At 41.4% G+C, this 12,415-nt stretch overlaps 1 protein-coding gene across 7 annotated transcripts; it reads left to right on the top strand.

Moving 5' to 3' along the window:
* Positions 1-1,333: 1,333 nt before the first annotated feature.
* On the top strand, positions 1,334-9,807 carry ccnl1a (cyclin L1a; the record flags this gene model as incomplete). Of its 7 annotated transcripts, XM_079354358.1 has the most annotated exons (10): positions 1,335-1,681; positions 1,888-1,962; positions 2,505-2,614; positions 4,378-4,498; positions 4,642-4,706; positions 6,908-7,007; positions 7,300-7,404; positions 7,498-7,751; positions 7,866-7,964; positions 8,099-9,807. In XM_079354358.1, the coding sequence occupies exons 1-10, from the start codon at positions 1,442-1,444 to the stop codon at positions 8,562-8,564; spliced, it is 1,635 nt and encodes a 544-aa protein (XP_079210484.1). In that variant the 5' UTR covers positions 1,335-1,441. The 7 variants fall into 7 exon arrangements, with proteins under 7 accessions (XP_079210485.1, XP_079210484.1, XP_079210486.1 ...); XM_079354359.1 differs by lacking the exon at positions 7,866-7,964 and having other exon boundaries at positions 1,334-1,681; XM_079354360.1 differs by lacking the exon at positions 8,099-9,807 and having other exon boundaries at positions 1,336-1,681; positions 7,866-7,968.
* Between the last annotated feature and the right edge of the window lie 2,608 nt (positions 9,808-12,415).

The following is a 12,415-nucleotide window of genomic DNA, read 5'->3' as shown; positions in this document are numbered from 1 at the left end:
AGAGGTAATAATGTTAAAAAACAAACAAACAACAACATTGTTTAGTGAACTTATTCAATGTGTGAGGAGAGCTTTAAAGTGGACCCTGCCTCTTTTGAAGCAGACCCAAGCCAACATATAACAGGGTTTGAGCCATGCTCCTTTTTGTGAGAGAATAACAGCAAATAGGCCAAGTACAAACATTCAGTCAAAATAAAAACCTTTGGAGCAACACACACACCAGTCTACCCAGGTAATTAGATTGCAATAAAACAGTTGACAAAAGTCTGTTCTGCCACATCAGGTTCTTTGCTTAGATTATACACAAAGGTATGTACATATGAGTCCTCACAGAGCAAACTTTCCATAATCTTGAGGACACGGCTTGGGTTTTTTCAAGTTTCAGAAACTTCTATTTATGTGTCTCTAGTTCACTCTGCTGTTTGGACTTCGTCATTGCAAGCCCTCAGGCTCTATGTGTTAGGGGCTGAACTTTACGTGGACACAATGTTCCCTCAACTTTTTTTTCAACAGTTTGTAAGGAACTGTACCATCAGTTTGCCTACCATGTTACAATCAGAGTGTAAACATATCTTAAACTATTGTTATCTTTGGGTTATAGTTGCATGCTGAAACACCCAGAAAAATCAATTTTTTATGAAGGCTAGAGTCTTAATATTACTGGTAGGCCTATAGTCTAGATGTGTTTACACGTGTATTTGTGAGTTTGTTATCTACGCATTAAAACGAGTATTTATTCTCTTTTTACTACTTTAACTTTTTTTCTCACATTACTTGTTCTTAAGTTGGCGGATGGATATGTTGTAGCTATAGTGGTGAGAAGTCTGGACTTTCCCGTAAAATACGTCACAGATAACGTTGGCGGTGACTCATTTTTCCTGCTGCCTTCGGGTAACTTCAGCGACGTAACTGCAAACATGTACTGATTTCTTGCATTTTGTTTAAGTATTTTTATTCTTTGATTTATTTTGCAATTATCTTGTCTGTAATCTTTTTTTTTTAAAAACATTAAGTGATCCATCGGTACCGTTGATTGGAGACCATTACATTTATTGACTCATTAACAATTAAAATAACGTAAAACATAGGCTTAAATACACAAACATATGCCTGTATATGGCCATTTGATCTCATCCACAAGGCCCAATGTTTGTTAATTATTTTTTATATTATGTTATTTATGTGTCCGAATTATTGTTTAGAATATTCAGTAATGTGAGTCAAATGTAAAGAATGAAGCCAAATTAAGCAAGTACCTAAAACTATATGAAGTTTTTAAACGAGACAGTCCCATATTCATTTTGTTGGACTATTTTAAGACGCGGATGTGCACGTGTGTCATCCTGAGGATAACGTCACGCACTTTGTTCATCGCCCTGTTCCGCCGTCGTTCGGTTGAGGCAGGCTGAGCGGTAGATACTTCACTAATATTTTGTTGAATATGGCCGCAGGTCCTCTATCTGTATCTTCCACCGCATCCACAAATAACGATGGAATTCTTATCGGTGACAAAGTTTACTCGGAAGTGTACCTTACGATCGACAACTCGCTTATACCGGAGGAGAGGCTTTCACCGACACCGTCGATGGTCGACGGCCTCGACCTGAGCACGGAGACCGACCTTCGCATCCTCGGATGTGAACTGATCCAGTCGGCGGGCATTCTTCTCCGGTTACCTCAGGTAAATCTTGTTGATGTTATATAGTGTAGATATTGGTGGAGGTATTACACGCATATAACGTTTCTTACACAGTTGTCTGTTTGTTAGCATCTTGCTAAAGTTAGCGTTTTGGCGTTAGCGTGGAGGAGTCAAAATGGCGCCGGTCTTTTGTGCAAGGTTAGGCCAGGCTGTTCAAGTAAAAAATGTTTTTTTTTTTTAATCGACAGGTGGCTATGGCAACGGGGCAGGTGCTGTTTCATCGTTTCTTCTACTCCAAGTCCTTCGTCAAACACAGTTTCGAGGTAAGCTCGTGTTACGTGGTTTGTTTAGCTCGGTGGTTACAGGTTCGTTATAGTCACGCTCGTGGCAGCCATGTTGTCGAAACGTAAGCACCGGAAGTTGTTGAACTTCTGTAAGAGGAAAAGAACGGGTATACTGAATCCAACCAGGCACAAACAAGACGAAAGCACTTATCATTCATCAAAATCGTTATTAGATATAATTTCCATGAAGTCACCGCTGGTATTTGTAATACCAATGTGAGTGTAGTGTGATAAATTAGCGTCACTATTGAGGTCATTTTAATTGATTTAAATCAAATGAGACAAAAGTGGCAGACCATCATAAAGGCCCCTGATGTGAACCTTTTCCTAATATCCCAGATTAATATAAAAGACTATTCTATTTGAATAATAGGTTGAATGTACTCAGTACCTGTCCGGTATGATTTGTCACCATGCCCCTCTTCACTTGTTAAACGTGTGGATCCTTTTCTCTCTGGTTGCATGTCTAAAATCAAGGAACTCTGTCTTCCAACTTTTTGCTTCGATTATGTTCTTTCCAGATTGTTGCCATGGCTTGTATCAACCTTGCTTCCAAGATTGAAGAAGCACCGAGACGAATACGAGATGTCATCAATGTTTTCCACCACCTGAGGCAGATGAGAGGGAAAAAGTAAGTACCATCATTAAACGTAGTCGTCTTTTTTGTTTGCCAAAGAAACTGTATTGTTACATATGAACATGTTTTTTGTGTATACCAATATGATGTTTGTTGTTGTTTTTTTTGCTTTGAAAGTGCCCTTCTGTTTATCCATGTACTCTAAACCACTTGAATACTTTTCAGTTTTCTCGTCACTTGTAGTTTCAGAAATGTATTTGTCTTACGTAACATCTGAGTTTGACATTACTATGAAACTGATTTCTAAACAAATTCACTGAAACATTTGAATAAAATGTAAGCACGTCCAGACGAGGCCCTGCTTTCAGTGCCTTTGTCTTCATAGAAATCTGTAAATGTCAATACAACAGGCCTTGGCATTAACTTGGCTTCTTTTTTCCCTTGCAACCAACTAACAGCGACCAGCTACATTTACCAAAGCCTGGGTGATGTGGAATGGTACGTAAGATGAAGCAGTCGGCATGTCAACAATGATGCAAGGGGGTCTCTATCATCCCCCAGGGCCACCCCAACCCCCTCCTGTGGGAGACGCCCGTGGTCTGAACCACCGCGGGGCACTGGGATCGGGGATGACAGGTTGGCCGAAGGTCCTTGGCCCCTGGGGCTCCTTGAGGACTCCTGTGGTTCAATCTTAAGCATTGGGTATCTGTCCGTCAATCTGCGGACTGTTTGGTAATGTAATTTTCTTCTCTGACTGCTCCTCACCACGCATTTTGTCTGGCTTCAAGAGCAAAGCCCCATTCACCAACTGTTACCCATGGCTTTTATAGAAATATCACCTTGTTCATTGAAGTGACAGCATTAGCTTTGTTCTTGCAGTAAATGCAGGCCATGTTTTTGTCTAGGGTCAGTGCATGCACTGTAGAGTTTGTAGTGTATCTGAAACATGATTAAAAAAATAAAATCATAGATGTGGATTTAGAGTGAAAAAGGTTAGCGAACTGTTTAACACTGATCATGGAGGTTGATTCTATGCATGTGCTTTGTAGCATGATGGCATCTGAAGTTTTGAACTTTCTGTTATTTGAGATGTAGAACAACCAGGTTTGAATCTCAGCGTTTTTTTAAGCTGCTGATTCTATGATTATAACTCGCCGTATGCAACATACTTATTTCTGATGAAAGTGAACCTGACCGACAGCCTGTAAAAGGATATTAAGGTCAGACGAATCTTATGCAAGTTTAGATCTGCGACACATTTGATAATAAAGATAACAAAGTAATCTATAGAGCTGTTTGTATCCATCAGTTTTTAATATTGACTGTTTAAGTAGCAGCTGCTACGATACACTAGTGAAGCTCAAAAGTAGTCATGAAATGTATTCTCCACTCTGAGTCAATGTAGGATTGAACAGAATATCTTTAAAGTGACACAGGAAGTATTGAATTAGATACGTGTTAATGATCAATGACTGAGTTAAATGTAGTTTGATCGAAGTTAGCCGTTAGAGACGAAAGGTGAGTGCTGTGAGCAATGATTGGAGTTGATATTTCTGTTTAAGCTGTTACACGTGGTGATCGAGGTTGAGGACTGTCAGCAGACCCCCGAAAGCTTTCTCTGGAAACACAGGAGTCCACAAAGCCCGTCAAACTGTCAGGCATTCAAAGCACTTAAATCAGTTGCTTTTAGTTGGTTGAAACGGGAAAAGACAAAGAGTGCAAGAAAAACAATAGGGCACTTTCTTTTCTTTCTTTTTTTAAACTCTCATTTTCGAAAAGGGGGTACATTATTTTGCTTTGATTCCTTTATGAACCAGGACACCAAGTTCATTGATTCTTGATCAGAACTACATAAATACCAAAAACCAAGTCATCAAAGCTGAACGGCGAGTCCTGAAGGAGCTGGGATTCTGTGTGCATGTCAAGCATCCTCACAAGGTGAGTTCAGACTCCGAACACCGTTAAGCTGTAGCACCTTTTCCTCACTGCAGATGCAAACAAATTGGACGCAGCTTTGACTTTTATCGCCCGGAGCCTCTTACTGTGGTTTGTGACTGCAAGTTATTTGTTTTTTTTGTCAGATTATCGTCATGTACCTCCAAGTCTTGGAATGTGAAAAGAACAAGACGCTGGTCCAGACGGCCTGGTAAGTTCCTTCTTTGTTTCCCACTGACCACATCCCTCAGAAGCAACATGTGTCATGTCTGCCGGGCACGTCACTAGACCTGGGCTGTAGACTGAGCTGACCACTGTCAAATGGTTGAATACTTAAAGGGCACTAGACTTACCTGCTTGGATAATCTAGTGCTCTTAATGTTTTAGGCTGAGGTTTAGAAAGCATTCAACAACCATTTTGCCCGGTCTGCAACATTCCCTCACTCCCATTTTAACCCGTCATCTCTTTTTTTTTTTCCCTCTGATGAAGCAAATTAAATGTATTGCCTAAACAAGTTTGATGTCTCACTCTGGTGTCTGCCCTTACATGGCTTTGCTGTGAAGTTTGATTTGCGTTGCTCGGAGGGGGAACTTGGTTTAACTTTGTCCTTTCTCTCTACTCTTTGATTAAAGGGTAGTCCATGCTGGTAAGTCACATAAAGAACCTCTGAACTCTGCCTCCTCCAACCACATGACCTCAGGAAGCTCCCCCCATTGGCTGGCTGCCCCCTCTCCAGACAGCCAATCCTAATGCCGAGATTCTCTGAAGGGGGAGGGCGGGCCTTTCCCAACAGCCAACAACGTCTTGTTTTCTCTTTGGTGTCCTGAAGGATTTGTATTTTTTGGTCTTGCTACAAAGGTTTTTACTGTAATACCTTTTTATTTTTTTATTTTTTAGTAGCTACAGATATATTTATAGTCCATTTTTTCTAGTTTACTTACAATTAGCAATGCAGTTAACTAAGCCAGAAGAGAATAACCTTTTGGTCTGCCTATTTATTAAACATTAACTTTAGTGTGCTGTGTTCCCCTCACTGACGTGGTGTCCAGACGTGTCTGTTTTACAGGCTGATCCAGTTCTCAGGTTTTGCCTCCGAAGACCTGTCTCGCCCACGCAGCAGTCAGAATCCCAACAGCCGTGTGTTGTCGTAGTAGTGTTGGCGTAGCACTTTCTCACAGCCCTGCCAAACTCTAGGTCAGGTTGTTGTTTTTTTTTCGACGGCAGGTCGGACTGACAGTAGCTTGCGTGGCCCAGGCGTTAGCGCTTAACAGCAGCGCACCTCTATTAAAGCACAAGGTCATTCAGGGACTGGTGGAGAGAGAGACGCACTCGTAGCTTTGTCTTCAGTTACAGTGTTTGGTATCTGTATGGGACCAGTGTAGAGTTAAATCAAAGGGGTTTAACATCACCTTTCTGTTTCCACATTTTTTTTGAACCCCTTGACGTCTATGCCTCTACACGACATAGACGCTCACATCACCCTGTACCTGCCTGATTTACATTCTGGCTCTGTTGTCTCTGCTGATGCTCCCCCTTCTGCTAATCCGATGTACCTTTTGTGCTTGACTACCCACCGACTCATCATCGCCTTTTTCTAAAGTAGTATGGCATAGATAACGACCACAATTCTGTTATCAATCTGCTGTGCAATACTGTGGAATTTGGATCAAGACAATAAGTCAGTGGTGTTTCATCAATAGCTTACATCCCCCTGCCAAACTTCCATGTGCTGTCTTCCAATTCCATCAGGTCTTACAATCTGGGAGCAGTGATTCTTTAATGATCATGCATGTCACCACCTCAGCCTTCACCCCCCCCCCCCCCCCCCCCCCCCCCCCCCAAAAAAAAACCCCAATCTCCATAAGGCATGTTTTATCCTCTCGATCCGAATTGTCTCCAGTTTGTTTGGTCACATGGTCATGGCAGAATATTCCCCATTCGTGTCTTCATTCTTTGTGACATACAGCACAACAATGGACGGCCCAGAGAGAAATGGACAAAGTTAAACACGATTGATTGAACTTGCACAACGCGCTCGAGCGATGTTTAACTGGAATATGCACAGCTGGTTCTGTAGCACCACCAAGCCTGCTAATTTGTAATTGCATTGGTGGAGTGTATCGGCAACCAGTTACTGTTGCTTCATCAGAGTTTACTGAACAAAAGACGGTGATTTGTAAATGAAATTATTTAGTGAAATTTGAATTAGAAATACATTTCCTCTTCAGAACAAAGATAAGTTGAAGAGTTGGCTTCTTAGGCAGTATATTTTGCTGAAGAGTGCCCTTTAGTAAAAAAGCAGCGCTCATGGCTGTCATTTTGATTTGAAGATGTCTTTTTAGATGGGAGATGTTTCTGTAGAAAAGATGCTATGTGTTTGTTCTATTTGTTTTTTTTTTTAACCTCTTTAGGAACTACATGAATGACAGCCTGAGGACAAACGTCTTTGTGAGGTTCCAAGCTGAAACTATAGCATGTGCCTGCTTATTCCTCGCTGCCAGAGCTCTGCAGGTAAGACTGACCAAGCATTCACCTGACCCGTCATCTCCAGGTCATCAATCTTTGCAGAACTCTCATTATCTCGAGAGTTAGAAAGTTCATGAAGAATTAAAAAGAGAGAGAGAGGCCTAATGTGCCAGGTCACTCAGGTAGTCTAGTCTAAGATATGAAGTTTTAATCCAGCTGATTCCAAAAGAGAGCGGCTGATAACTGAAGGCTCTATAGTACAAGTAGAGACTGTAGGTAGCACACAGCTTAGGTGAGGACTTCAAACCCTTTATAAACTTATCTTGTGTTTTCATAGATACCGTTGCCATCCAGACCTCATTGGTTCCTGCTGTTTGGGGCAACTGAAGAGGAGATCAAAGAGATCTGCGTCACCACCCTTAGACTGTACACCAGGAAGAAGGTAGATGGCAGTTTGATTTGCAAATGTGGTTCTGTGCCAGGTGCGAGAGCCCCGTCTTGTCCGGGTGTAAACGCAGTGTGAATTCCTCCCCAGCCCAACTACGACCAGCTGGAGAAAGAGGTGGAGCGGAGGAAGGTGTTCCTGGCCGAGGCGAAGCTGAAACTCAAAGGCCTCAACCCTGACGGCACCCCCGCACTGTCCACACTGGGCGGCTTCTCTCCTGCGTCCAAACCCTCCACTCCCAATGTGACCAAGGTGGAGGAGAAGTCTCCAAACCCCCAGACCCTCAAACAAGTCAAGAAGGAGTTAGACAGCCGGACCCAGGTCAACAAGAGCCCACACAATGGGTAAGAAACAGACCTGCAAAGGTTCAACTGTTGTGATATTTCAGTTATCTAGCATTAAAAAAAGCCCAAGTACTCCTATCTAATAGCATTTGTCTTGATAATTGTATTAAATAGGTTGAGAAAAGAGGCGAAGATAGGGCGAAACAGCAGAAGTGGCAGCCGATCTCGATCAAGAACACGTTCTCGGTCCAGATCTCGCTCTCCTCGCAGACAGTAAGATCTTTGTTATTAAGTCCAAAATACTCAGAGGTTACTCGTCTAAGTGAAGGCTAGTGTCGCTTACTCACAACATGTTCCGCATTCCTGAATTTGCACCTCATCAGTCTTTGTACGTTCTGTCTCCACAGTTACAACAGCAGACGAAGTCGCTCGGGGACCTACAGCTCTCGCTCACGTTCACGCTCTCACAGTCGCAGTCCATCACCTCGCCGACATCAGCCCTCGCCCCTCCTCAAGTCCAAGACCAGCCACCACGGCAACAGCGACTCCAAGCCCAGCGGACGCCACAGCAACAGCGGGGGCGGCGGCTCTGGTCACAAGAGGAAGCGCTCGCGATCGCGCTCGCGATCTCGCACTCCAGTGAAAGTGGACAGGGACCGTGACAGAGAGCGCGATCGCGAGAGAGACAGGGACCGCTCCTTTGACCTTTCTTCAAAGAAACACAAACACGAGCGAGGAGCCGGTCACAGAGGAGACCGGAGGGACAGGGATAGATCTCGCTCCTACGACAGGGACAGAGAGAGGGAGCGTAGCCACAAGAGCAAACACCACAGTAGTAGTGGACACTCGGGACATAGCCGCCACCGGCGATGAGACACACACAAACAAACACACACACACACAGGCTCTGGGGCTGATGGTCACTGAAGTATTAGTATAAGCAAAACAAATTCCCTCCCAGCATTTTCTCTGAATTCTGGGAACACAATTGACACCTTTTTTTCCGTAGCGAGCGTGACTCCTGTCAAATTACGTGTTCTTCTATGGTTGAGTAAATTATTGCACTTAAACTAATCCTGCAAATAAACCAGACGAACCTGTCAGGTGACATCATCGACGTGTCTTTAAAGGTTTGTGACAAGAAAAATGTCTGTCGAGCGCACGATGCTGCTGTGAAAGCCAAGTGCTTCACTTGTGCTATAATAGTGAGCACACGGTGCGCTTCAGTTTTGGGTCTACTTTGAGCCTCAGGAATCATCGGTGACATTTGCATATAAAGTCTGAAACATTAATTGAGCAACCATTTAGAGTCCTTCACCTTTAAAAGTCTGTCACAAGACAAATTTACATGTATTTTGTCCAACAGATGACTTAAGTAAACATTTGTTGCATTCACCCAAATCTGATCCAAGCTCCTTTGATCTTCACAGCAGCGCTCTTAAAGTTGATATTTGGCCAAAGTGGTTGACTGTTTTTTAGGCTGCAGCAGTAATAACCAGCTTGAAGTGAACAGCGTGTAGGTTTACCAGCTTATTTCTTCTACACACGTGATCAGGCGATAGTTCAGTGTGACATCAGTCCAGGCCTGTCATCATTTACCTCCCCTTTAGGTTTTACTTTAATTCTCCATGATATCTTCATTCCACAATGACACCATCCCTTGAGCCCACCCTCGTGTTCTCGGTTATACATGTAAAGTTATCGACTTTGAAAATAAGAAACTTATTTACAGTGTAAAGATGGACTGATATCTGCTGACGAATGTGAATGCTTTGATTTATAAAAGCAACAAGTGCAGAGGAAGGATGGAATGAATCAGTGTAAAGTAAAAACTATCATTCAGGAAAGATTGGTGTTTGCACATTAAGGGACTGACCGGTGAGTGGTTTTTGTTTTCCTTTTTGTTATTATTTTTTGGGACATATGTCGCTTAAGCTGTATTTTGTACAGTTTCAAAACACAAGCTGGCTATAGATTTTTTTTTTTTTTTTTTTTTACAGCAGGGGATGCAGACTCTATTTCAAACATTTTATGGTTTTCAATTTTACACTGGTTTTTAGTCTGCACGTGTTCATGTCCAATTTTTATTCAACAATAAATGAGTTATGCCACTGAACTGTACGTCTTCTCTAATTGTTGTCATGAACTAGATAAAGGACTCTAGAGATGTATACTAGTGCATATACGGTTATAAACCCCTCACAGTATGGTTAATGATTAAACATCCTGCGTTGGAGTCGAGGTTTAGTAACTGTCAAAGATGAACATAGTCTGTTTTGAATGGAGCCTACACACTGAAAGCTGAATATTTAAAAATCCATATCACTTGAACTTTGTGTTGCGGCACCTAGAGGGCACTATTACTCTTACAATAAAGTACTTAAATTGAATTTCACTGTTAAACAAAAAATGTTTTTTCCTGGTTCCGAGTAGAAACAAAGGTTTAATGTAAAACTTGAAGTAAAAGGGAAAGGAGCTTGAAGTCACATTGGCACACTAAGCGATATTTGTTATATAATCTCACTTATTTCAAAATAAGTGAGATTGTAAACTCACACACTTACATTTTATAAAGGTGTAGAAATGCTTTGCTCAGTGTCTCTTTGCTAAAAATGATGTAAAACAAATGATTGCACAAAAAGAGCTTTAGTCAAAATGTCATGAATGAGAACTGAATAACTGAGATAAGGTGTTTCTCTAGTGGACTGCCTCATGTGGTGTCGTCTATTAAACAGTAGGAAGTATAAAAAGAGAAAAGACTCCCCGGACTCTCTATTTTTCTGTTGAAGTATATTTAGGCACCTCTTCAGCCACATACAACAGTGTGCACAGAGTCACTTCTGGTGCATGACCGGTCCACAGGAGAGAGAAGCACATTGTGTAGTTGTCATTGCTAACTTGAACCTTCCTTTCTGAGGCACCTGGCCCGCTACCTTTTATCTGTGTAGGTCTAAACTCTGCACAATGGCAGAGTTTACTCAGTTGAGCTTGTGAGAAAGCTGTCCAGTTTAAAGATGACAACACATGCTTTAGAATAAATTAACTACTTAAACTTGGTTTCATGTTTTATGATTTATGAGCTGGTTGTGTTATGTTCACGTGTTGGAGGAGTTTGAGCCCCCATAGAGAACTGAACCATCTGTAAATGGTGTAACGATTGCCTGTAGATATTCACAAGCTGTATTGCATTGGTTCCCAACCTGGGGTCTGAGCCCCTCTTGAGGGAGTGCCAAAGAGGTTGTCTGAATAAAATGAACTGAAAATGTGATAGCACACTTACTGGATAGTTTATATGAAAGTCTTGTGGTTTGGATGCTTATTCTGCTGGGATTTTATCCATGAAAAGTTAAAAAAATCTTTTTTAACAGCTATGTATCCCTTTTGAGGGGCTCAGCACTTAGATATAAGAAGTTGGGCCTCTGAGAGAAAAAGGTTGGAAAACATTGTTTTACTTACATTAACATAACAAACGCACTTGAAAGACAGGCTTTTTTTTTTCCTTTACAATTGTACATGTCCTGAATTAGTTACAATAATCTCACAAAATTAGCTGTAAATACTAAATGACATACACAGGTGTGAACATGTCCTTTGGCTATTTAAATCTGGCCATCCGGCATCCAAGCCACTGCTTTTTAAAGAGCAACATGTCATTGTGACATCTAGTGTAATAAATGAGTACTGCAGCCCAAACTCAAACGTTGTTTCTGATACACAGAATATTAATGTCCAACTAATGCAGGAGTTTTGACGGACAGGGAGTAAGAGCTCTTTGGGATTGCTCGAGTTGTATCAAGATAGATACACGTAAGGACGACGGGATGTTTCCATTTGCTCTCTTAAATAATAATTTTGGTGATTCCCTTTCTGTCCTCTGGGTGGTTTCAGGATTAGCACAGCATCTGACATACAAGAGCACATTGTCCAAGTGGCTCCTGGAGTCTGGAAATATTGTCCATTGCTGCCAGTTAGGCTGAGAACACTAAAGCAACAGTTTGTTGAGTTTAGTCAGATGCTCTTCATCACTGAGTCAGCCCACTGTGTGACATTAACTAGACAAATTATCTGAAGCTGGGCTTGAACAGAAACAAACACGACTTTGTTCAAATCAATTTCTCTTTTTCTCCTTGCAAAAATCCAGGAAATCATTCAGTTTGTGTATCTATTTATTTCACCGCAACCAAATCCAGGTGTGGACAGACAAAGAGAGATTCATTGTTTTTACTGGTAGAGATTTATTTACAAGAAGGCAGTGTCAGACATGCAGAAGGTGCAACATGTGTGTATACAGTCCTTTACAATACCATTATCATTGTCAATAAAATACAGCATTATTTGTTTCCATTAATAATGAAGAGTAATATCAAAACAATGGAGATCAAAGTGGAAGACGGGCAACACGATCAAATCTGCTATTCATTGTTTCAGTAGTTTCTCTAGACATGATTGAAGTATTTCAACAGTTAAAAAATAAATATTAACTTGTATAAAAATCAAATATAAAATCGAATCTCATTTACCATCGGACTAAAGAAAAAAAAAAATCATCAAAAAAGATTTAACTGTGATTCTTTACTCAAGGCTTATATTGTTCTGTACATTCAGAAAGTTCAATCCTTGTTTGAATTATTTTCACACACAGCAGTTTTATGATGAACGGAAAATGTAATCTCATTGTTCCTTAAAGTAGCATAAATAAGAGCTCAATGACCTCCAGTGTAAAA

The sequence above is a fragment of the Symphodus melops genome (genome assembly GCF_947650265.1).
Source record: "Symphodus melops genome assembly, chromosome: 10".
NCBI classification, from domain to species: domain Eukaryota; kingdom Metazoa; phylum Chordata; class Actinopteri; order Labriformes; family Labridae; genus Symphodus; species Symphodus melops.
The sequence above is the reverse complement of the archived record's forward strand: the minus strand, read 5'-3'. Positions and strand labels throughout refer to the sequence as shown.